General features: G+C 41.1%; 2 protein-coding genes across 6 annotated transcripts in view; both read right to left on the bottom strand.

Moving 5' to 3' along the window:
- Nucleotides 1–9,748, bottom strand: part of rabgap1l (RAB GTPase activating protein 1-like) — a 173,854-nt gene extending 164,106 nt beyond the window's left edge. For 4 of the 5 annotated variants that reach the window (XM_064934787.1, XM_064934793.1, XM_064934791.1 and 1 more), the window contains exon 1: nt 9,677–9,748. The gene's annotated coding sequence lies outside the window, so the exon portion shown is untranslated. Of the gene's footprint in view, nt 1–3,218; nt 3,294–9,676 lie in introns of all 5 variants that reach the window. The other variant, XM_064934788.1, reaches the window with a different exon arrangement.
- Nucleotides 9,749–22,635: 12,887 nt separating this feature from the next.
- On the bottom strand, nt 22,636–23,320 carry fam163ab (family with sequence similarity 163 member Ab). The gene is made up of 2 exons (XM_064933171.1): nt 23,212–23,320; nt 22,636–23,105 (listed from the first exon to the last, which is right to left on the bottom strand). Exons 1-2 carry the CDS (start codon nt 23,302–23,304, stop codon nt 22,716–22,718), a joined length of 483 nt encoding a protein of 160 aa, XP_064789243.1. The 5' UTR covers nt 23,305–23,320; the 3' UTR covers nt 22,636–22,715.
- Nucleotides 23,321–24,213: the final 893 nt, after the last annotated feature.

Genomic DNA, 24,213 nt, shown 5'->3' with positions numbered 1-24,213 from the left:
TATCAAATTAATTTCCAATTATTACCTTACAGGAGTAACCAAGATGCTAGAAATACAGATCAAACGAGACCCACTGAATCATATTAAAAGTGAATGGGTCAATTTGACAAGTCATCCCACAAATCACCAGTCACCTAGGGAAAGGCCTAATTTAAAACTGGAGTGGAGGGCATCCTGCCTAAGCGAACAGAGTACCCAAGCCTGACATTTCCGTCCCTCAAAGCCCTATATCTGAAATAGATATTGTCGATTCAGCAGTCAAATTACACTTTAGGTCTAACGTTTGCTGACCTCAAAACTCACTGAAGTAAGCTTATCAGTTTAACAAAAACAGGCCTTGGCTCTTCACTTTGTTTTGAAGATGTAGAGGATGATGACTCCTGTTCGAGGAATGCATAGTTTTTTTAAACATAGCTTGTGATAGCCTCGTTGTTTATCCTGACACTCACATCTTGACAAGATCAAATCAAACCTGTTTCGGGTGACCAATGTTGTGGCTGAGCATCAGTGGTATCACCCACAAGAGTTATGATCGGAATACGCTGCCGAGAGACAGTGCACTGATGGAGTAAAAAGATATTTCAAGTCTGTAACTTGCTTTACAGTAATTCCAAAGACCAGGCAGGAATAGGCTTTTCGAGAAATGCTGAACCGAAACCTTACACAGCCTAATGTATAAAAAAATGACATCTCATATGAAGCTTATCAAGACTACGAGCCGTGGTCTCACACTGTAGTCATGGCCTTGCTGGTTTTTCAACTCAAAGACCTGTTACGGTGCCTGTTGTGGGAATAGCAGTGCTGTTCTAATACAAAGACCTTACTCTGAAGACATATTTACCTTGAAATTCAGCAGACGCAGCGACAGCCAGGAGTTGTTATTAGCCTGGTAGAGTGAAGCCACTTGGTTGCTTGTTTGCTAACAAGTTTGCTAGCCAGTAGCCACCTAGGCCAAACCAAGTGTAACATGTGGAATAAGCTAGCCTATGTGAGTGGGTCCTTAACCCTTACTGGTGAAAGAGCGAACACACACACACACACAACTGTGGCTGCAGAGTCATGTGCTCCCATCACACTCATTCAATTACATCCATTAAAAACTGCAGAGGGGTAAAAGGATGAATGTTCCCAGTTATACGCAATTAAAGTGCAGAGATTTAAAAAAGATTTGACGAGGCCTAACCTATATCAAAATGCTGTAGGTATTCAGTGCTCAACTGTTACAGCAGTGTGACAGGTTAGGACAACTCAATTTACTCTTATAGAATGTTAGGAACCGTTACAAGCAATTTAACCTGTAGGCCTGCCTCTTATCTGTGTCTGTGTTGCCCTTGTTATGCTGAGCACAAGAATAGAAAGTGAAAGGGTTTTGGCACTGCCATTGACCAGTCCTACATTTTGCCCTGGAAGCTTTAGCAAACAAGTCACTTTCACATGATCTGTCAAGGCTACGAACCTACACAATTTTTAAAAAGACAGGATTGTATGTGCAATCCTGTCTACACACCTTAATATTTTTCTGCACGATATGGAATGTTAATTTAGGAGCACCAGTGCGCCTAGAAAATTGATGTTTTCTAGCTTTATTACATCAACTATCTTTCATTGTGGTCCCAAATTTATTTTTGGGCACTTCAAATGTTTCTACTTAGGTACACACGTGCTCCTTGTAAAGAAAGTCTGCGTAGTGCCCTGATGATATTAGGCTCGCCTTTAGAAGGTTGGCCTCCTCTGTAGGCCTAGTTTCTTGTCTGTGTGTGGTTACCTGAACTAACAGCTTCACAAGTTCACTCACACATTCATTACTGCACACACAGTACAAGCTATCTAGAGGGTCAAATCCAGGCCTTTGCTACAGTAGGCCAACTAACCATCTTACATCGTTCACTACAGTTTAGACCTATACTTACGTTAGGGAGTGGTGAAAACAATTGACATCAATAGACCTTACCACATAACACAACACTTAAGCCATTTAACTAGTCTAACTGGTTGTGTGGGCAGAGGTTTCCCTTTAGTTTCTGCCTTACAGGTGAAACTGCCTCCTTGTACTGCCCCAATAAGACAAGAAGCTCTAAACCCAAAACGTTCATCGGTTACACCCATTTAGGCTAAGTGTTGATCATTAGGTAAACTAGATCATCCAATGATAGCCCACGCTTCAAATGCACATCACTAATAGAGCTAGGCAGCCATAGTTGCAAGTACAGGGACAAATAATACAAAGATTAGTCATCTAGCCCAAACATTTCACTCGGTTTTAGTTATCAGAGCAAAATAACACCATACCCAAGAGTTCCCTAACTGGAGGCCAGCGGGCCGAATTTGGCCCATGGGTGGTTTAATTAGGCTTCCGTCTAAAACGATTGAGCTGATCCATCTAGGTTATTCAAGGCAAGTCTAAATCCTTTTAGGTGGGGCAACAACTTTTCATTGGCCTTGCATCCCTATCCAGTTGTGATTGATAAATATTTATTTTTGTTCTTCCTTTATTTAACTAGGCAAGTCAGTTAATTAAAAACATATTCTTATTTACAATGACAGCACACCAAAAGGCAAATGGACTCCTGCGGGGACAGGGGGCCTGGGATTAAAAATAGGTTAAAAAAATATAGGACAAAACACTCATCACAACACTACATAAAGAGAGACCTAAAACAACAATATAGCAGGGCAACACAACATGAGAACATGGTAGCGGGACAAAACATGGTAGAAACATTATTGGGCACAGACAACAGCACAAAGGGCAAGAAGGGAGAGACAACAATACATCACACAAAGCAGCTACAACTGTCAGTAAGTGTACATAATTGAGTCTTTAAATGAAGAAATTGAGATAAAACTGTCCAGTTTGAGTGTTTGTTGCAGCTCGTTCCAGTCGCTAGCAGCAGCGAACTGAAAAGTGGAGTGACCCAGGGATGTGTGTGCTTTGGGGATCTTTATCAGAACGTGACTGGCAGAATGGGCGTTGTATGTGGAGGATGAGGGCAGCAAAAGATATCTTTGATATGAGGGAGTGAGGCCTAAGAGGATTTTATAAATAAGCATCAACCAGTGGGTCTTGTGACGGGTATACAGAGATGACCATTTTACAGAGAAGTAGAGTAGTAGAGTACAGTGGAGTAGAGTGCAGTGATGTGTCCTATAAGGAGCATTGCTGGCAAATCTGATGTCAGAATGGTAAAGAACATCTCGCCGCTCGAGAGCACCCTTACCTGCCGATCTATAAATGATGTCTCCGTAATCTAGAATGGGTTGGATGATCATCTGAATCAGGGTTAGTTTGGCAGCTGGGGTGGGGTGAAAGAGGAGCGATTACAATAGAGGAAACCAAGTTTAGATTTACCCTGCAGCTTTGGTAAGAGAAGGACAGTGCACCGTCTAGCCATACTCTCAAGTATTTGTACAAGGTGACTACCTCAAGCTCTAAACCCTCAGGGGTAGTAATAACACCTGTGGGAAGAGAGGCATTCTTCTAACCAAACCCTGACCTTTGTTTTGGAGGTGTTCAGAACAAGGTTAAGGGTAGAGAAGACTTATTGGACACTAATACCATACCCAAACCAGACACCATCGTGCACAAATTGATTTTGTCACCCCCCCCCACACCAAACGCGATCACGCAGGTTGAAATATCGAAAACTCTCAACCAATTATATTAATTTGGGGACAGGCCAAAAAGCATTAAACATTTGTGGTAATTTAGCTAGCTAATTTGTCCTATTTAGCTAGCTTGCTGTTGCGAGCTAATTTCTCCTGGGATATAAATGTTGAGTTGTTATTTTAGCTGAAATGCACAAGGTCCTCTACTCTGACAATTAATCAACACATAAAAAGATAAACCAAATGGTTTCCAGTCATCTCTTTCCAGGCTTTTTCTTCTTTGGACTTTATATGGCAATTGGCATCTAAATTTCATAGTATTACCACGACGACCGACCGAACTCAGTTCATGAGTATCTGCTTCTATAAACCAATGAGGAGATGGGAGAGGCAAGACATGCACTTGCACTAAAATAGAACTGACTATTTTAGAGCTAGGCAACGCAGACGCTCGTTGCGCGCGCGAGCAGTGTGGGTGCAATGATTGAATAACATGTATGTGTATAAATGGAGGAGAGCTTCCTGCTGCCTAGGATCGAGCCTTGGGGTACTCCCTTGGTGATAGGCAGTAGCTGAGACAGCAGATGTTCTGACTTTATACAATGCACTCTTTGAGAGAGGTAGTTAGCAAACCAGGCCAAAGACCCCAATACTCCTTAGTCGGCCCACAAGAATGGAATGGTCTACAATATCAAGAGCTTTGGCCAAGTCAATAAAAATAGCAGCACAATATTGCTTAGACTCAAGGGCAATGGTGACATCATTGAGGACCTTTAAGGTTGAAATGACATCCATAACATGAGCGGAAACCAGATTGCATACCCAAGAGAATACTATAGACATCAAGAAAGCCAGTCAGTTGATTATTGACAATTTCTTCCAACACTTTTGATAAACAGGGCAAAATAGAAACAGGCCTATAACAGTTAGGCTCAGCTTGATCTAAGGATGGGTAAAGTCTGTCTAAAGCCCTACAGCCCGGGGCTATGACATCATCCTGAGTTCCTGTGGAGAGCGAGGCTTGCTGCTTGGTTACAGCAACTGGTGACAGCAACTTTCCTGCCTCTGGGAAATAAGTTGCAGTGAAGTGGGGAACACACAGGTCTGTCACTTCTGCATGGCCTGCCTGACACCAGTTGACTAAGAGTGCGTCTTCTAGCTAGAAAACAGGGTGAGAAACAGAAACCTCAGAAGGAATGGAAGAGGGTAGACAGACTGAGTAAGCATTTGAGCACTGCATGTAGCTTTTCTCCAAGCAGCGTTTTTGCTTCCAAAGAATAGCAAACTACTGCTGCTTGGCCCATGTACTTAAAATAGCCGAATATTATGGTACCATTTCTAGTTGTAGGTTAAGCTACATAATGTTGAGACCTCCCTAATAACAACTTTTCAGCTGGTTTGCACAACATTGTTCAGTCTTGGCTCATGACTTTGTACTATAACCCTTGACCAAAGTAATGTCATTTAAGCCTAAACTTGAGTTGTCTGCCTGTGTGTGTGAGAGAGGCACTTTGCAACTGTGGTTAACATTTAAAGGGGTACTTCAAGATGTTGGGCAATAAAGCCCTTTTTCTACTTCCCCAGAGTCAGACGAACTCATTTATACCATTTGTCTGTCTCTGCATGCAGTTAGAATTAAGTAGTTAACTAGCGTTAACGCAACTGCTAACTAGCATGCTAGTAGATACCATAGACGTCAAGACATTGTGCTAATGCTAGTTAGCATTGGCTTGCAAAACTACCTCCAACTTTGTTTATACTGGATGCAGATACATAAAAACGGTATCGATGAGTTAATCTGACTCTGGGTGAAGTAGATAAAGGGCTTCATTACCAAAATCCCGAAGTACCCCTTTAAAATGCAAACACATCAGGTGTTGCAGAAGTGTGAACCTACAGTACAGTAGCGAAATGTCGCATGTTCAGTAGAATAAACAACTCCACTACTGTATTTGTTCTTATGGTATAAGGTCACTAAGACTTGTGAAATAAGGTTGTATGCACTGCACTACCTGATACAGTCAGGGTGCTGAGGTAGCTCTATAGAGCTTGCCGTCCTCATGTATACAGTTAACAACAGTAAGTACAGTTCTTATACAGTAATATTCTGTCTTAGCTCATAACATTGGAGAAGAGTTCTAGTTAAGGATGAAGCAAATGACTACCTGTTTAGCACCATGTGTTCCACATTGGAAGGTATGTACGTAATCTGTAGACTGTTCTGATTAGGAGGTCCTCGTTTGCGTCGGCGAGCAGTGCACAAGAAATAACTAAATCCAATTGTTAGAAGCTAACAATTGGATTGCCCCCTCCAAATAAAAAACAAACATGGATGTCAATGTCTGCGCACATACACGCCACACTGCCCATATTGCCAGGCTGATTAGCTAGGGCAAACTGGTGTAAAACACAAAACGCTGTGCGTGCAAAACGAGAACAGCATGGAGTCCATGTTTGGTTTGGATAGAATTAATTATTTCATGAGCACTGCTCTGTGATGAAAACAAGGACATCCTAATCAGGACCGTCTACCGTTGACGGTTTTACGCTCGGATGTGGGAAAAGTGTCGCCAAGCAACCATAGGCACAGGGTGGCAAATTACTTGCACCCTATGTTACCAGACCCGAGTTCAACTCAGGTCTAAAATACAGCACCTACGGTGCCCTAGTTTATCTTCGGATTGAATGATCACATAAATGTCATCTTAAAATGACATGCCTACACTACAGACTGTTTTTGCAGGTTATAGTGCATTCTCAGCTGTGTATGACAACTCTCCCATGAGCTAGCTACCAAATGACAGACGGACAATGTAGAAAGTTACCATCAATGTCTAGAAGTTTCAGTGAAACTAAGCTAAGTATAGGTGTGGAGGTTTTCTGAGTATCTCAGTAGAGGTTTTCGGCTGTTAGTTTCACCCACGGTTGCATGTAAAACTACAATTCTGATTCTGCGTTTCAACATTTAGGAACGGCAATCATTGCTTGCAATACGGTTTTCGAAACATATGCCCTTTATCTTTCATATCGGCGAGATAGAACCTTACAAATACAAAAATATACACTTAGCTAGCTACTGTGCCAGATTTACACAGATCCATATTCTGTGTGTACTCTTCCTCCCCAGATATGCTTAATGTTACACACAGGTGTTCTGAGCAAGATATAAGTTCTGTTTGAATACCCATACTAACATACTGTATACTACATACTTAATGAGCATATACTACTAGTTTATTTTAGTATACTCTAAATTAACGGTATCCTTTCCGTTGAGCGTACTTGCACTTCACTTGTCTACCGGAAGTTAATGCTGTTGCTATGCAAACTCTGCTAGCATGGCAAATTACTAGCTTGACATTTTACAACTTCAGGTGTGTTATTAAATTCAATCTGGAGTGCCAGAGTGCGCTCTTGATGTTCATAAATTCAGAGCATTTTCAGATTGTTCGTTTGTAAATTCAGACCATTTCGCTCTCGGAGCATTCAGAGCGCACACTGCCAGGCAGTCACAAGCCAACTGGCTAACTATCGTTAAAAAAACCTGATTCAAATTTGACACAAACCTTCAAATAGGTATGTAATGACACATTATAGCAGCGTTTAGGTCATATAATTGATTCTGTTGGAAAGGGGAGAAATTGTGCTTTACAATGGTATTGACATAACAGTTCATCTGGAAGTATTAAAATAAGGGCAATTGTACGGACCAAGGCGATGTACGAGTTTACGTGGGTTTACGTTACTTCCAGACACAAATGAGAGAACACCTCACTCTGACCATTTTACTCACCATAGCAGAGCTGGTTAGGCTGTTTTCATGTTATCCAGAGTGTCGGTGACCGTAACTGTGCTGCTGGCAACAATTTAATGACTTTTTTTGCCGCCGTTTTACAGTCACCAGCCATATTCAACTGGTGTTGAGTGTTCATAAATACATCAGTTATTCTGTGCTCTGGCACACCTACTCTCAGACGAGGGTGCTCTGAAATCGCAGTAGATAGCCCGTGTGAACACACCTGAATGTCCATTGAGAATGCAAGACTATACCACTTAGTTCAACTAAGAATGACGGGAATAATCAAGTCAATAAAAGTTGGGTAGTTAGAGAGCATATAGCTAATATACTGGCCAGTTTGATGTATCAGTGGCCAAGTAACGTTAGGTAGCTGGCTAACATACCGGTACATAATGCAGTAATGATATAACGTAAACTCACGTAAACACGTACATCGCCTTGGTCCGTACAATTGCCCTTATTTTAGCGACACAAAAAAACGTAATACTTCCAGATCAACTGTAACGTCAATACCACTGTAAAGCACAATTTCTCCCCTTTCCAACAGAATCAATTACATGACCTAAACACTGCCCGTTACTGCATAATTCAAGCAGGCAATGAACCCCGTCGGGTCTTTTTAAAAATGGCGGGTGAGGAAACGAAACTAATGCGTGATAGTAAGGAGATGTCGTGTGGGAAATTTGCTTTTTTTCTCTCGATCTGTCCAACACTATAAAGAGTTTATATCATGTGTCATTACATACCTATTTGAAGGTTTGTGTTGATTTTGAATCGGGTTTTTAAGGCGGTGCTAAAGTGATCATAGAAGTAAACAGAGGCTTTGAGAATGATGATCGCATGCAATGATGACGCAAAAATGACTAGGTATCCCCCCCTTACTGTCCATTTCTTGTTATTAAAGGATGAGAGAAGTGCTACACCTGATGGAAAGAGATTGTAAGACAGAAATAGTTGCTTTATGCGTGCTGTACGTTACGACATGACACGTCTAGATGTAACGGAGGTTCCGTTTTTTCAACTTTTCTCCAATACTATAGAACCATTACCATGTCAATCAACGCTTGAATAGAAACCTAGTTCACACTCACGATTTTGAAGTCAGGAATGGGGTGAGTTTAAGTTACTACACGGGTGGTAAGGAGAGCGTAGCTAAGAAATTGTCCGCCAACATAATGCGTAAGGTAACTTATTTGAAAAGTCATTACATTGCAAAACATTTTCTTAACATTTCTCATAATTAGATGAAGCAATGAATTACTATTCACTGTCGTTGGACTTGGGCTGCATATTTTCCTGAATTTCTTCAAATCTGAAAACGATGTGAAGCCACGCCTATTTTCTGAAGAATTGCATTATGGGCCCTAAAAGCACAGAAATAGTGTCCACCGCTTGTATACTTTGTATTTTGGCGAATGTAGTACGACATCCGGGAACTTTTGGCATACTAACTATATCCATACTATATACTCAATTTAGGTCACAAATAGTACGGTTAGTATGAGTATTCGACACATAGATAACACAGGTGGTCAGCTCGGTCTCCTGTAAACAAGGGCTGTAGTAGTAACATGAAGATATGGCCGTGTGGGAACTCTAACCCTATAAAAGGTGTAGTAATATAAATAACCTTTTGTGATCTCGTAGATTTTAAAAGATAGCTATATACGTTCCTTGTGTTTCCAAACCCGTACCTTAAGCGATGCATGTCAACGTTTTGAGCAAGCGTGGGGGACCTAAACAAACGCCCCCGGGAATAAGACGCCTTCATCAATAGGAGCTAAAGCTAACGTTAGCGTCTATACTAAGTTAGATAACTAGCTAGCTAGCCTCTCAAAACTAATAAACTAGCTATTAAGCTAGCAAGTACTTCATATAAAAGCATGCTACAATTGTGAGCTTGCAAGCTAGCGAAGTTACATTTTGATGTATTAGCGAAAATGACAGTTTAACACTTAAGATATTATGCAACGTGAATGTAAAATCAGGGCAGTCACAACATAACGGGCAACAGGACGTGCCTGCTGGCTATCTGTGCTAGCCAATGAGGAGGTATAAAGAACTAGCTAGCCATGCTAATGGTTTGGCTAACGCTAGCTTGCCTGCGAATGACTCAAAACAGCTCATCCACCAAATTTAAGTGGTGAATACTCGCGCAAGAAATAAAGTAAAAACAAAGTCACAACTAAAATGTCAGTAAGAATATCATATTGCCATTTTCATCACACGCAATTGTCGAAGCTAAATGTCTTCAGAAGGTAGATAACTTACTTGTTTAGAGTGACCGCCTCCGGAGGAGTAGCTGTCAAGTTGCAGCAGCAAGACATGCACTGTGAGGCACACACACCTGTGTGACGCTAGCTACGATAAGAATTAGCGATTTGCCTTAAAAATAAAAGTCCACATTTTAAAGTGATTCAAACAGATACGAATAGTGGAATCATGCCATACGTGGACTGCGTAATGCTAAACAACGTCGGAATGTTACATAAATTCAACTAAATACAATCATTAGTTCATTTGACACAATACAAGAAAAAATCTGTTGAAATCGGACAGTGGATGTTTTAGACTTTAGAAATGTATTGTGGGCAAACTTACAGTATATGCACTGAACAGCCTAACCTATGGTTGTTGCACCCATGAAATGGTGTATCGGCCTACTCAGTGACACTCGCATTGCACAACTGTGAGTTTGCACACATATTAGCGTCTGAGCTTTTATTGCAGGGATCACCTTTCCAGTCAGTCCATTGTGTGTATTATTATAGGCCTTTATTTCAAAAAGGAACACAGACTGAGACCGAGGTCTCTTTCACAGCTGGGACCTGCGTGTACATGTTTACACATACAGTTTTGGTGCAATGATTAAGAAACTAAACAAAACTATCACAGATAACACACAAAAATACAACAGCAGATTATTACATTTACACACAGGTTATTCCCCTAACAGCACAAGAACTTGCATTACCTGAAATAGTTACAAGCAGTACAAAAATAAAAAATCCTCCAATAAACATATTAAATGGGCAAGGGGGACAAGAGTCTCAAGTTTAAGTTTAGTCTGCAGGCTATTCCATAGGCAAGGAGTGTAACAGGAAAAGGCAGCCATACCCAACTCTGTGGAAATCACATGGCCCTCAAGTGTAATCCATGCTTGAGACCCGGTTTTAGGAATTCTAATTCTAATATTGATGAGTGATGATAAATAACGCGGTAGTTTATTCAGAAGTGCTTTATAGACAAACTAGAGCGTGTTGTTCTCGTCTCACAGACAACGAAGTCCAACCCACATTTTGATATAAACCACAGTGGTGAGTTCTGTAGCTAGCACCCATAATAAACCTAAGTGTGCAATGATACGTAGCATCCAGCGATTTAAGTGTTGATGCTGTAGCATGCATGTAGGTAATATCCCCATAATCTATAACAGACATAAAAGTAGCTTGCACAATTTGTCTTCTATTTGTAGGGGACAAACATGTCCTGTTTCTATAGAGGAAGCCGAGCTTGATTTTTAGCTGTTTACAAAGTTTGTGAATATGCATTTTAAAAGACTATTTTTTGTCCAAACATATCCCTAAGTATTTATATGCAGAGACCTGATTCATTCGAGAACCATCTAAGCTCGTAAGTGTAAGTGCATTTTTAACCAACTTTTTGAACCTATTAAAAATCATAAAATGTGTTTTCTTTGCATTTAAAACAAGTTTCAGCTGTATAAAAGACCCTTGTAATATCTTAAAATCTGTCTCCAATAGTGATAATGCTTGGTCAGCCGTTGAAGCGATATATGCTGATGACACTCATGTACTCTAAATTAATTTGACACTTTCTTATTTCATCACCGATATTGTTTATGTAGAGAGTGAACAGTAATGGACCAAGCCTTGTGGGACCCCTTTAACCAACTCCAATGGCTCCGACTGGATGCCGTCGACTCTAACAGCCTGACTTCTATCCTTTAGATAGTCATGAAAGACAGGCATCCAATCCCAGTCCTATTGACGACAGCTTATCCAAAAGTATCGCATGGTCTACAGTGTCAAAAGCTTTAGATAAATCTATGAACAAGGTGGCGCAGTACTTTCTATTATCTAGGGCATTAGTAATATCATTTACAACACGTACAGTGGCTGTAATAGTACTATGTTTAGGTCTGAAGCCAGATTGATTACTAGAACAGTTTAAAAAGATTGTAGTTGCCTATTCACCAATGACTTTTAGCCAAACAGGGGAGCTTAGAGATGGGCTGATAATTATCCAATTCACTGCCATCACCTCCCTTGAGGAGTGGTGAAACAAAAGCTGTTTTCCAAGATTTAGGAATCTTGCCTACAACAAATGTTTGATTAAAGATATGCATCACTGCATTAGCAATAATAGGTGCCACACACTTGAGTAGATATGGATCTAGATTGTCAGTGCCTAATTATTTCTTAGTATCTATAGCAGATAGTGCAGATAAGACCTCATTTTCTGTGACTTTTTGAAAATTAAAAACCGGCTTACTGTTTTCCACATTAGTGTTTTTTGTTGAATTTATATAACAGTATTTCGACCTTGTTTAGCATTATCTAGTCAAAATATGGCATTTCCACTTACTCTATTTGTGTCCGTTTTAAATCACTTTCAATTGGTGACTTTTATCTTGAGGGCAAACCTCAAATTCCACTATTGTGGCTAGCTTCACATGTGTGAGGTACAGCTCCTCCGCGAGCCCACCGGTTCCATGCACGTTCACGGCGCAGTCACTGCTCCAGGCGCAAGGCACGAGAGCGAGCCCGTAGTCTTGGTTTTATTGCACCCGTTTCATTCGGATGGTAAAAGGTGGTGGTGTGATGTACTCAGTGGCGATTTGAGCATGTAAATCTTGGTGGGGCAAACAACAAAAATGTTGGGGATGCATGTCAGCAAAGCCACATATATTAATTGCACTATAACGGCGACAAACTATGCCCACAAACTGTTAGGGCCTACATAAAGCTATTCCCAACAGCAGTCCCAACACCTTAACACTGTTACACCTGGCTATCAGCGGAGCCTTGTTTGGCAGCAAAACAGTAAATTCAGCCTCATTTACTGCCTTTAAAAAAAGCATAGCTGATATGGCTGACTTGCTTAAACAAATGTGGTTTCTACTGACAATTGAGCTGTACAAACTATGGCATAATGGGACGACAAGCGGATAAGAGGCAATACATTATTTTGATTAAGACGATGTGCGAGCTAGGACAAATGTAAGTCATTATAACTATTTGTTTAGCACTTTTGAAATGTACAGCGACATAATTCAGAACATGGGCCATTCTTAGTGTCAGAACTTAGTCAGAACCTTTTGATAAATAAAGGGGCCATATTTGCAGCTAATGAAAGCTTTTACAATATTCGATGATTACATTTCTCTAAAACAGGTTATAGGCTACATGTGCACCACTAAGTCAGAAAGTAGGTGAAATTAAGAGGGGAAAATAGATAAAGTAGCGTACAATACATTTTTGGACTCACCTTGTTGTGCTGTGCTCACTTGATTAGGAAGGTGGCGCAGCAGTCCTTCATGGGCCATTTTTTGGATTTATGGTGCTTTCAAGACAAATGGGAACTCTGGAAAAAAACAAGGTTGAATCATGTTGACGTCAGGGATCTTCAGGTCGTAGCTCTAGAAAGAGGCCCAAGTTCCCAACTTACAATTTTGAGTTAGATGACCATTCAGAATGTATTGTCCCAGTCGGAGCTAATTTTTTGCCCAGAGTTCCCAGATGTCTTGAAGTCATTGAAGTCAGATTTCCCAGTTCCGAGTTAACGGTTGTTTTGAACGCGGCAGAAATCAGTCTATATTGACAGCATGGCCAATGTTGACAGCATGGCCAATGTTGAATGTTTATCATTTTAAGCTTGAAAAAGAGACTCTTAAACCCAGAATTGAGACCACACACCCACTCCACTGAATTGCAGGCTAGTGATTGCTTTGCAATGTTTGCAGTTTGCCACTGATTGCTTCCAAACCACTCATTATTGAATTTGCGATTTCCAACTTGTTGTGTCATGTTTATATCCAATGGCCGATGAGAACCAATACGTTTTATCTATAATTTATCTACATTATTTCTCTGTATATGACAAGGATTAAAAAGTATTTGCCAGTAGATTGTCGACTTGATACATGATGATGACTGCTGGCTAAGATTTTGAAAGTATGATGCTGACATGATCAGTCCAATCAAAGCTACTGAAGATAAAATGTGATTTGAGGTCATTTTATCTGTGGCCAATGAACTTGTGCCTTCTTGGATGGGCACTTCTAATGTAACTCTATGGCAGCACCCAAGGGGCATGAATTTTCTCTTTCAGGTATTCGTTTCGGTGTTTCACTTATGGGATACGTCCCCAGCGTATTAGTGAGAAGCCTTTATTACACTATGCCAGCCATGTCTGGGAAGGGTGTCCCTCCTACCTTATAAAAGGCCGAAAGCAGCGTCTCTGAGTCTTTCAAAATCCTCTTCTCACTTTTCATCAGAAAGCTTACCTTGACACTACTGCATTTTCCAGAAATAGCTAAACTGTCCACAGACGTGAGCTTACAACTCGCTCGCCGGGCGCTATTCTCGGGACTGTCTGTTTTCCTTTTCCTTCACCATAGCTAAAGGAGGATTATTCAAGGGAGAAACGGGTACAGCTGTGACACGGCTAAATCATTCACAACCAAGTTAGCCGTATCCAAACAGTGACTAGACACTGGAAAAGCTAGGCACCACACAAGCTATCTTCTTTTTTTTTACTTTGGCAAGAAAGGTTTTTACTAGCTACACCGAGCTATCTTTTCTAACCTGTCCTTCGGTATTCGGCTATCACACCGAGAGCCATCGTTGGAGATAGCTAGTTATTAGTGGGTTATCGAACTAGCCTACCACACTAGTTTTTTTCTGACAACTAAAAACATAGCATCCAATCTATGGCGACAGAAGCATCTGACACTCCAAAAGAGGAGGGTACAGGGGGTACAGACTACAATTCGCTGTCACCCCTCCCCGATTCAAGGGGTGCGACCCACAAGGGCAGAACAATCAATGGGGCGTGGGGACCCCATCTCCGTTCTACTCACATGAACTGCCTGGAACTCCTTGCAGTGTCCCTGGCATTAAAGTCGTTCTTCCCATTTCTGGAGAGTCGTCATGTTCTAGTCAGAACAGACAATACCACTGTTGTGGCTTACATAAACAGACAAGGGGGACTGCGATCCCCTCACTTACACACACTGTCACACAGACTAATTGTGTGGAGCAGTGTGCATCTCCAGTCACTGAGAGCTACTCTTGTACCGGGAGTACTGAATCTGGGGGCAGATTTACTTTCCAGGGGGAATCCACTATACGGAGAGTGGAAGCTTCACCCGGAGGTAGCCAATCAGGTTTGGATGCACTTCAGCATTCCAGCAGTGGATCTTTATGGATCAATGGAGAATATTCAGTGTCCACTGTTCTTTTCCCTGAGGGATCGGAATGCATAGATGGGAGTTGGTGCACGAGTAGACACGCATCCTCCTGTATGATTTCCTCCACCCTAGCCAGGGTGTGGGAGAAGGGGCCATCGCTCATACTAATTTCATCATATTCTCATGAGAAAAAGTGGCTCGCAGAGATCTCTCAACTACTATGCAGTCATCCGTGGCCCTCTCCCCTGCGTCGGGACCTACTATACCAGGCGCAAAGGGAGATTTTCCATCCTCACCTGGAAAGGTTGGCACTCTGGGCCTGGACCGTGAATGGTTCAACTTGAACACTGCCGGGCTTCCCCAAAATGTCATTTTGACTATTCAGTGCTAGAGCCTCATCCACCAGGTCACTTTATAATTGTACATGGAAAGTGTTTGAGGAATGGTGCTGAGTCACGGACCGTGCCATTACAGTGCTCTGTCCCAGGAATACTGTCGTATCTACAGGAGATTTTTCTCCTGTTAAGGTATGTCTAGCAGCTATTTAGGCTTGTCATGTGGGTTTTGGGAGCACGACAGTGGGGCAATAATAAAATAATAACCATTTTGAAAGATAATGATGAAATAATTCCACTCTGAAACCTTATAATTGTATGAAATTGATTAGAATCATACAATTATAATCTGATGCTATGTGTAGTTTTAGTCAGAAATAGATTCAACAATGTATCTGTGTAGTGGAAAACTCAGACTGTCTGAGCAAGGCGTGGCTTAGGATTTGAACTTGTATGCGTGTGCCGAAGAAAAAAACCGAGAACAGTTAAACTGTGTTTGGACCGACCTGCCTCTGAGGAATTTATGATAGCATAGGGAGTACTTCTCAAGGTTTCCCTAATCTTGGGGGAATGGAACTGTCGGCTGGGTAGTGATACACAGTGGTGAGAACTATGGAGAAGGATAAAACTCACCTACTGTTTGTGTGGAAGTATGTGCGCAGCTTTAAAATGGATGTCTTTGTATAATGGGCTTTAGAACATTCTCTGAATAAACGGTACTAATCTTTGCCTAATTATTATTACACCCATGGTCTTACAAACCTCGGGGATCGGTCAAAGCTATTGATTGATAGTTATTATCATTGGGATTGAAAATTCTCATGACAGGCAATTCCCCCTTGTTGCCCGTTTTATGAAGGGTGCACATCGCTTGTGTCCGGTGCACACAGCTTGGGTGCACTCAGCTTGCCACGTCATGGGATTTATCAATGATTTTGGATGCTCTATGCCAATAGCCTTTCGAGCCACTGGATCAGGTGGAGCTGAAGATGCTTTCATTTAAGACCGCGCTATCACAAGCGTGTAATTGACATTCAGAAACTCTCCATAAACTCGTCATGCGCACAGTTTGCACCCGGTAACAATAGGGTATCATTGCGGCTTAACCACACTTTTACCCCTAAGAATAGTAACCCTTCTTTGATGTGTCTTCCCCTTGAGCTGGTAGCTTTTTATCCCCCACCGTTTTCCTCTCCGGAACATCAACGGTTGCATATGTTGGGTCCAGTACGCGCTCTGCGGATGTACATGGACAGGACTAAGGGATTCAGGAAATGTGATGAGTTGTTTGTTTCCTGGGCGAAACCTCTCACAGGTAACGCACTCACTAAACAATGTCTCTCCCACTGGATAGTGGAGGTTATTGCTTTGGCCTACACAAGTAAGGGTCTTCCGTCTCCTTCTGGCCTACGGGCCTATTCCACTAGATCAGTGGTTCCCAAACCCCTTCAAACATTCAACCACCAGCTGCATACCCCCTCTAGCAGCAGGATCAGCACATTCTCAAATGTTTTTTTTACCATCATTGCAATCCTGCCACACACACACTATACGATGCATTCATTATTCTTATGGCTGCAGGGGCAGTATTGAGTAGCTTGGATGAAAAGGTTTCCCATTGTAAACCGCCAGCTCCCCAGTCTCAGTTGCTAATATGCATATTATTATTAGTATTGGATATAAAACCCTCTAAAGTTTCCAAAACTGTCAAAATATTGTCTGTGAGTATAACAGAACTGATATTGCAGGCGAAACCCCTAAGGAAAATCAAAACAGGAAGTGGCTTCTATTTTGAAAACTCCATGTTCCATAGTCTCCCTTTGCTCCATTTAAAGGGATATCAACCAGATTCCTTTTCCTATCGCTTCCTCAAGGTGTCAACAGTCTTCAGTGATAGTTTCAGGCTTTTATTTTAAAAAATGAGCCAGAGCGATAACATCGCGTCAAGTGGTTGCATGAGATTTGCTTGCGCAACTGAGTTTGGACAGCCATTGCTTTTCCCTCTCCTACTGAACAAGACATTTGCGGTTGATATATTATCGATTATATATTTTAAAAACGACCTGAGGATTGATTATAAAAAACGTTTGACATGTTTCTGTGGACATTATGGAAACTATTTGGAATTTGTCTGCGTTGTTGTGACCTCTCTTTCCTGTGGATTTCTGAACATAACGCGCCAAACAAACGTATTTTGGATATAAAAATTATCTTTATGGAACAAAATGAACATTTGTTGTGTAACTGGGAGTCTCGTGAGCGAAAACATCCGAAGATCATCAAAGGTTAATGATTAATTTGATTGCTTTTCTGATTTTCGTGACCAAGCTACCTGATGCTAAGTGTACTTACTCTTTTGCCGTGCGATCGATAAACTTACACAAACGCTTGGATTGCTTTCGCTGTAAAGCATAATTTCAAAATCTGACACGACAGTTGGATTAACAAAAGGCTAAACTGTGTTTTCCTATATTGCACTTGTGATTTCTTGAAATGTAGCGTTATGCTATTCAGTGGTTGTTGATGACAATTATCCCGTTAACGGGATTGCAGCCATAACAAGTTTTAAACATAAAGAATGAGTGTGAGTTTTTGTCACAACCCGGCTCGTGGGAAGTGACAAAGAGCTCTTATAGGACCAGGGCACAAATAATAAATAATATAATAATAATCAATAATTTTGCTCTTTATTTAGCCATCTTACATATAAAACCTTATTTGTTCATCAAAAATAACTCTGCAATGTTGTGTTGTATTGGAGAGAGTCTGTCTTAAATAATTTTCCGCACACAGTCTGTGACTGTATTTAGTTATCATGCTAGTGAGGGCCAAGAATCCACTCTCACATAGGTACGTGGTTGCAAAGGGCATCAGTGTCTTAACAGCGCGATTTGCCAAGGCAAGAAACTCAGAGGGCAGCCCTATCCAGAAATCTGTCAGTGGCTTCTGATTAAATTCAAATTTCACAGAACCCCTTGTTGCAATTTTGATGAGGCTCTCTTGTTCAGATATCTATCGGTAAGTGGACTGGAGGCAGGGCATGAAAGGGATAACAAATCCAGTTGTTTGTGTTGTTCGTTTCGGGAAAGTACCTGCGTAACTGCGCACCCAGCTCACGCAGGTGCTTCGCTATATCACATTTGACATCGTCCGTAAGCTTGAGCTCATTTGCACACAAAAAAATCATACAATGATGGAAAGACCTGTGGGTTGTCCTTGTTAATGCAGAGAGAAAAGACCTCCAACTTCTGAATCATAGCTTCATAGTTGCAGAGAGTCCCTGTAATCCTTGATCTGTGTAATCCTAGATTCAGATCATTCGGGCGAGAAAAATCATCACCCAGATAGGCCAGTGGTGTGAGAAACTCAGAGAAGTGAAAATTATGCTCAGTAAAGAAAACTTTTAAGCTTGTCTCTCAATTTAAAAAAAAACTTGTCAATACTTTGCCCCTTGATAACCAGCGGACTTCTGTATGTTGCAAAAGCGTTACATGGTCGCTGCCCATATGCAGAAAATAAACAAGAATTCAGGGGCCTTGCTTTAACAAAGTTAACCATTTTCACTGTAGTGCCCAAAATGTTTTTCAAGCTTTCAGGCATTCCCTTGGCAGCAAGAGCCTCTCCGTGGATGCTGCATTGTACCCAAGTGGTGTCGGGAGCAACTGCTTGCACGCGCGTTACCACTCCACTATGTCTCCCGATCATGACTTTTGCATCATCAGTACAGATACCAACACATCTCGACCACCAAAGTCCATTTGATGTCACAAAGCTGTCCAGTACTTACAAAATATTACCTCAGGTTGCCCTGGTTTTCAGTGGTTTGCAGAAGAGGATGTCTTCCTTAATTGACCCCCATGAGCTGTGCCATTCCCGCCACGTCTGTTGACTCCAGCTTTAACACATAGAATTCACTGGCTTGTATGCAAAGCAGTCATTGTTTCAAAACATCTCCTGCCATGTCACTGATGCGTTGTGAAACAGTGTTTGATGAAGTCATTGTCTGTACAGTTTTTTGGGGCCTTTTCCCACAGCATTGTACCAGCCATATCCACGGCAGCGGGACGAATTAAATCCTCCACAATAATATGGGGCTTGCCTGTCCTAGCCACTCGGTAGCTCACCATATAAGACACTTCTAGCTCCTTCTTATTAATGGTATCTGTTGCTTTTATACATGTCTTACTACTTGAAAGTCGTCTTTATTCTCGCTCAAAAAGCTCCCGTGGCTTATTTTTCAAGTTGTCATGTTTCGTTTCTAAATGTCTGCGCAAGAGTGAAGGTTTCCTGCAAGAGATTAATGGTTAATGTGATTGGATGTTAATTATTTGACTAGGCTACCTGTATTTGACATTGTGTTGTTATATAGCTGAACATTAGATGGTTTAACTTTATTTTTGCCGGTGAAACGAGGCTACTAAGGCGAGAAAGAACCTCACCCAAATGTATAGCCCCGTTGGAAAATATAAATGCACTGTCCACCAAAGAAAGCACTGAGCTAGGCTGAAACACCTGCATTTTGGCGCTGCCTTACTCAAGAAAGAAAAAAAAGAGACGGCTGTATGCGGCTTTATTAACTCAATTATTTATTTTATTTTTTACATTCTTTACAAACTGATATTTTACAAGTATTAATGCCAAAATCACATGCAAAACAGGCAACCCCCCCCAAAAAAATATGTTTTGCTAAAAAAAAAAAAAATGTGGCTCTGCCCCACCTGCCCTGAATGACGGGTCAGCACTGGATATACTTCATTCATTGACATTTTTGTTTGGCTAAATATAAAGACAAAATGGAGGAATATGCTTCAGACCACTGCAATACATTGTACTATTGGTACGTTGGATGTCGCCTATATGGGCTTGCTTGAGCTATTTGCCTTTTAACAGGCCATGTGTATGTGTTCTAAGTTAAGTTTTATAGGCATGTGCTCTAACTAGTACAATGAAATGTCTTTCTTGCTTTCTTTCCCAACAATGCAGTAACAGTAGTACAAGAAAAATATTTTAAAAAGTTGAACAAAAACACACAAACAGAAATTAGAAGTACATGAGAAAGTGAGAAAGTAACTTAATACAGGGTGCCAGTTCCAGGGTCAGTACCAATACCATAATTACAATGTGTGTGTGTGTGTGTGTGTACAAAATACGGACAAAGGCATTTCAAGCAGTTATAAATCTTTAATTGTCAAATATAGCATCCTGTTGTTTAAGCATTTTCTAAAAATCCATTATTTAATGAATAACCTAAACCAACAGAAATTAAGAATGAAAATGTGTCCTTATGGGGCATGTAATTCTGTAGATATTCTCAATTCAAATGATTGTCTAATTGATGGTCTTTGTTTTGGATTTAAAAGGCTAGATTTAAAGAAGCTTTTGAACAGACACAACTTTCACCCCTTTTTAAGGAGAAAATAAACACCAGAAACAACACCCTAACACAACTGTTTATTTTTAATTTTTACGGCCAATCATTTTATAACAGCTTTCCTTTCAATCTACCGCCTAGTCAGATGAGGCTGGTGGGAGGAGCTAAAAGAGGATGAGCTCATTGTAATGCCTAGAATGGGATTTATGGAACGGAATCAAACATATGGAAATCACGTTTGACTCCGTTCCATTCATTCCATTCCATACATTAGAATGAGCCCATCCCCCCAAAGCTACTCCCATCAACCTCCTCTGCTTTTAGTATGTTTTCAATATTTATTCCTTCATTCACTGTTTGACAAAAATACAGGTACAATACTTGCACGGGTATAGGGACCTAATACCAAGGCGGCTTACATTGGGATTGTTGTGTCTAATGAGTATTGCTGTTGTCACATGCATGATAGAGCATAGAGCATTTCTGCTCAAAGCAGAACTAGTAAATGTGGTCGGTTTTAGAAAAAAAATATAGCAAAATTAATATCACCACTATCATAAGTCCTTTTTTTGCTTTGCTGTTTCAACCAATCAAATTGACACATTTTTTTCACTCCAAAACATAAAAAGACACCAACGGGGGCAAAATAATAATACACATGGCCAGCAATATTGTCTAATATGAGTTTAAAATGAGTGCCATATAATAATATAAATAGGCTAATAATTGTATTTTGTTACCAATTACCATAGATATTTTATTTCACAAGTTGAAAGAAACACTAAAATGTGTAAAGACATGGACGTTTACAGTTCATAGAATCAACACTCAGGGGATCTGAAGTGTGGACACAAAATGGCACAAACTACATCTAAATTATACCAGACTTGCACGTCCCAATTAAAAATACATTGTGGCCGAATCCCAAAAGTCATCAGCCAGTCAATCAAGGAGACAAACAAATAATTATAAATGCCTATAAATGCCTAATTATAAATGCATTTGGTAATATATACATTTCCAAGTTGTTGCATCACTGTCAATAAAGAGATACAATATGTTAATTTGAACCGTACTGTAGCTTCAGTGCTCTGAGCAAAGAGTGGTAGCCTAACTCAATGACACGGGTACAGAGACAAACGGACAAATCATCACTAACTGAAATTCTGCATCACCCACTGACAAAATGCCACTGTCCTTACATTAAAACTATCTTTTAAACTGCAATATTTGAGTCATAATATTATGGAATCAAATTCCATGGTCTCAAATGTCGCCGTAGTACATACATCTTTCAATAACAGAAGACAACAAACAATAATCTTTCAATAGTTTCAGTTACATATGACAAACATTTTTGAAAAAGAAAAACATACACAATTGACAGCTGCATTGTTAGGCTTTTCTCTCCAACCGTTTCAGGTTTGATTGTGAAAGAGCTTGCATAGAGAAAGCTCTGAAGTAGTTACTGTCTCTTTGTATTTTCTGCGTTACTCTTAGGAGACTTGATTGTTCATCTTCTTCTGATTACCATCACTCAAATGCAGTTAGCTTTCATTTGTCTCTATTGGCAGATACAAGGAAATGACAAAGAGTAGGTGCAGGTGAAACCACAATACAGATAGGCCTCAAACAGTGAAGATTGGAATCCCACACACTACCTTGCCAGACAGTGGATAGGTCTTGGTCTTGTCCCCTTAGTCAATTAAACACAATGGGATGATCTCTGCCTCTGTATTACAGGAGCCTAAGGGGGTTTAAACAACAACAAACATAGCTACCTCCATTTAAATAAATAAAAACAGTACTGTTGGAGTCTACCCGAATCCAGCTGGAAGATAGCTGTCAGTGTAGGGAGAGAGAGAGAACCAGCTGGGAGCTAGCTGACAGTGTAGGGAGAGAGAACCAGAAAGTGTTTGACCAGATCAAGTGGTCAATGCTCCATGTTGTCTCTCAATGCTACTTTTCCATCATCTTCTCTGTAGCGGTCAGCAGAGGGAGACAGTGGCTACCAGTGGCCATCCTCATAAAAATATGGTAATTTACCCGTTTATTTTATCCAAAACGAAAATGAACAAATATTCTGTGTACAGAATCAAATCCACAACACCAGAGTTGGAAGCAGCGCGCTCCAACCAACTGAGCCACCAGGAACCCATACGAAGTGGGTCACACCTCTGTACTTATAGCGCGAGTGTTGGTATAGAAGTCCGGTGCTGGGTTGCTGCGATGCTGGCCGGTGCTCAGCAGGGAGCCGTGCAGGGAGGGCAGGTCGAGACCCAGCGCTGGGTTCTCATAGTGAGTGGGCATGTAGGTGATGCGCTCGCCACCGTTGCGCATCCCATCGGTGGTGCGGATGTAGAAGGGTGATTCGTAGGGCGAGCAGGTGGGGCAGTAGTTGCGGGGAGGCCCTGAGGCGTGGGGGGCAGTGGGCTCCGGGAAGAGGGGGGTGACGGCCGCCCCATCCACCCCGGGTGCACTGCACGCATTGCAGGCAAAATGGGGCTGCGTGATGGAGCCGGTGTCCCCTTCGGACCCATTCTTCTTACAGCAGTAATACTGACGGAGAGGGGCGGAGAGAGAGGTTGTGATTTGTGACAATTAATTAGTGAATAGAGACTGTAGTGAGTCTAAGTAGATCTCTCATACACAGACACACACCTACCTGGAGTCTACAGTAACAGAGCACTGCTATGATAACCAAGAGAATCACCGTGGCGAGAATTCCTCCGGTTATGACAACAGTTCCAGCTGTCATCCGACCAGCTCTCCATCAAACTCTGGAGGCACAGGAAGTGACGTCATCATCACAAGGCCACTGGGCTAACAAAAACCCGGGTTGTTTTCAATAAGACACAATGTAGGGGGAACTGGGAATGTGTGTTCAAATTGGACATATTCAGGTAGGTTTCATTCCTTTTCAAAATATTTTCTGACAACAGAACATGGCCCAGAAGCACTATAACATAGGACATTAATATATTGTTTTAGTGAATAAAATGGAACTCACGTTCAGCAAAGTGTGCTTTAACACCTGCAAGAGAGAAGACCATGGGCAGTACAATGAACTGCACAGTTCTGGATGGATTAACCACTTACATTGATCCAAATTATTATATTTACAATTAGGGCTTCAATCATTTTCATGTTCAAAGCAATTTCCTCATAGATGATTAGTATACTGTTATATGCTATGAAATTGTGTCGTCTTCTGACAACTTTCTCACTGCGATTAACTATGTCTGTTTGACCTGACAGCTCAAGACATCTAATTTGATACAATAATATATGTGGGGGAGAATAAGAAGTAGTGAAAGAGTGACCCCTGTAAGTAGGCTACTCACATCAGAAGAGTGTTCGGAGGGCAGGAGAGGAAAACCCAGGTCACAGGTGGGAGGAGACGCTGATGGACAGATAAACAGCCTCTTCGTTCTCTGACCAAACAAGATAGACAGAATCCAATATCATGTCATATTATATGCTCTATGTAAAACATACAATACCAGTCAAAATTGTGAACAGACGTACTCATTCTGGGGGGTTTTCGTAATTTTTTACTAATTTATACACTGTAGAATAATAGCTAAGACATCAAAACTATGAAATAACAGATATGGAATCGTGTAGTAACCAAAAAAGTGTTTAAAAAAAAATCAAAATATATTTT

This window comes from Oncorhynchus masou, chromosome 24 (genome assembly GCF_036934945.1).
Source record: "Oncorhynchus masou masou isolate Uvic2021 chromosome 24, UVic_Omas_1.1, whole genome shotgun sequence".
NCBI lineage: Eukaryota > Metazoa > Chordata > Actinopteri > Salmoniformes > Salmonidae > Oncorhynchus > Oncorhynchus masou.
The sequence above is the reverse complement of the archived record's forward strand: the minus strand, read 5'-3'. Positions and strand labels throughout refer to the sequence as shown.

What these genes read in the sequence shown, in the direction of transcription:
- fam163ab (XM_064933171.1), bottom strand. Translation starts at nt 23,304, where the DNA reads ATGACAGCTGGAACTGTTGTCATAACCGGAGGAATTCTCGCCACGGTG. An exon ending in TCTGTTACTGTAGACTCCAG is followed by an intron (nt 23,106 to 23,211) that starts GTAGGTGTGTGT and finishes CCTCTCCGTCAG; the next exon opens with TATTACTGCTGTAAGAAGAA.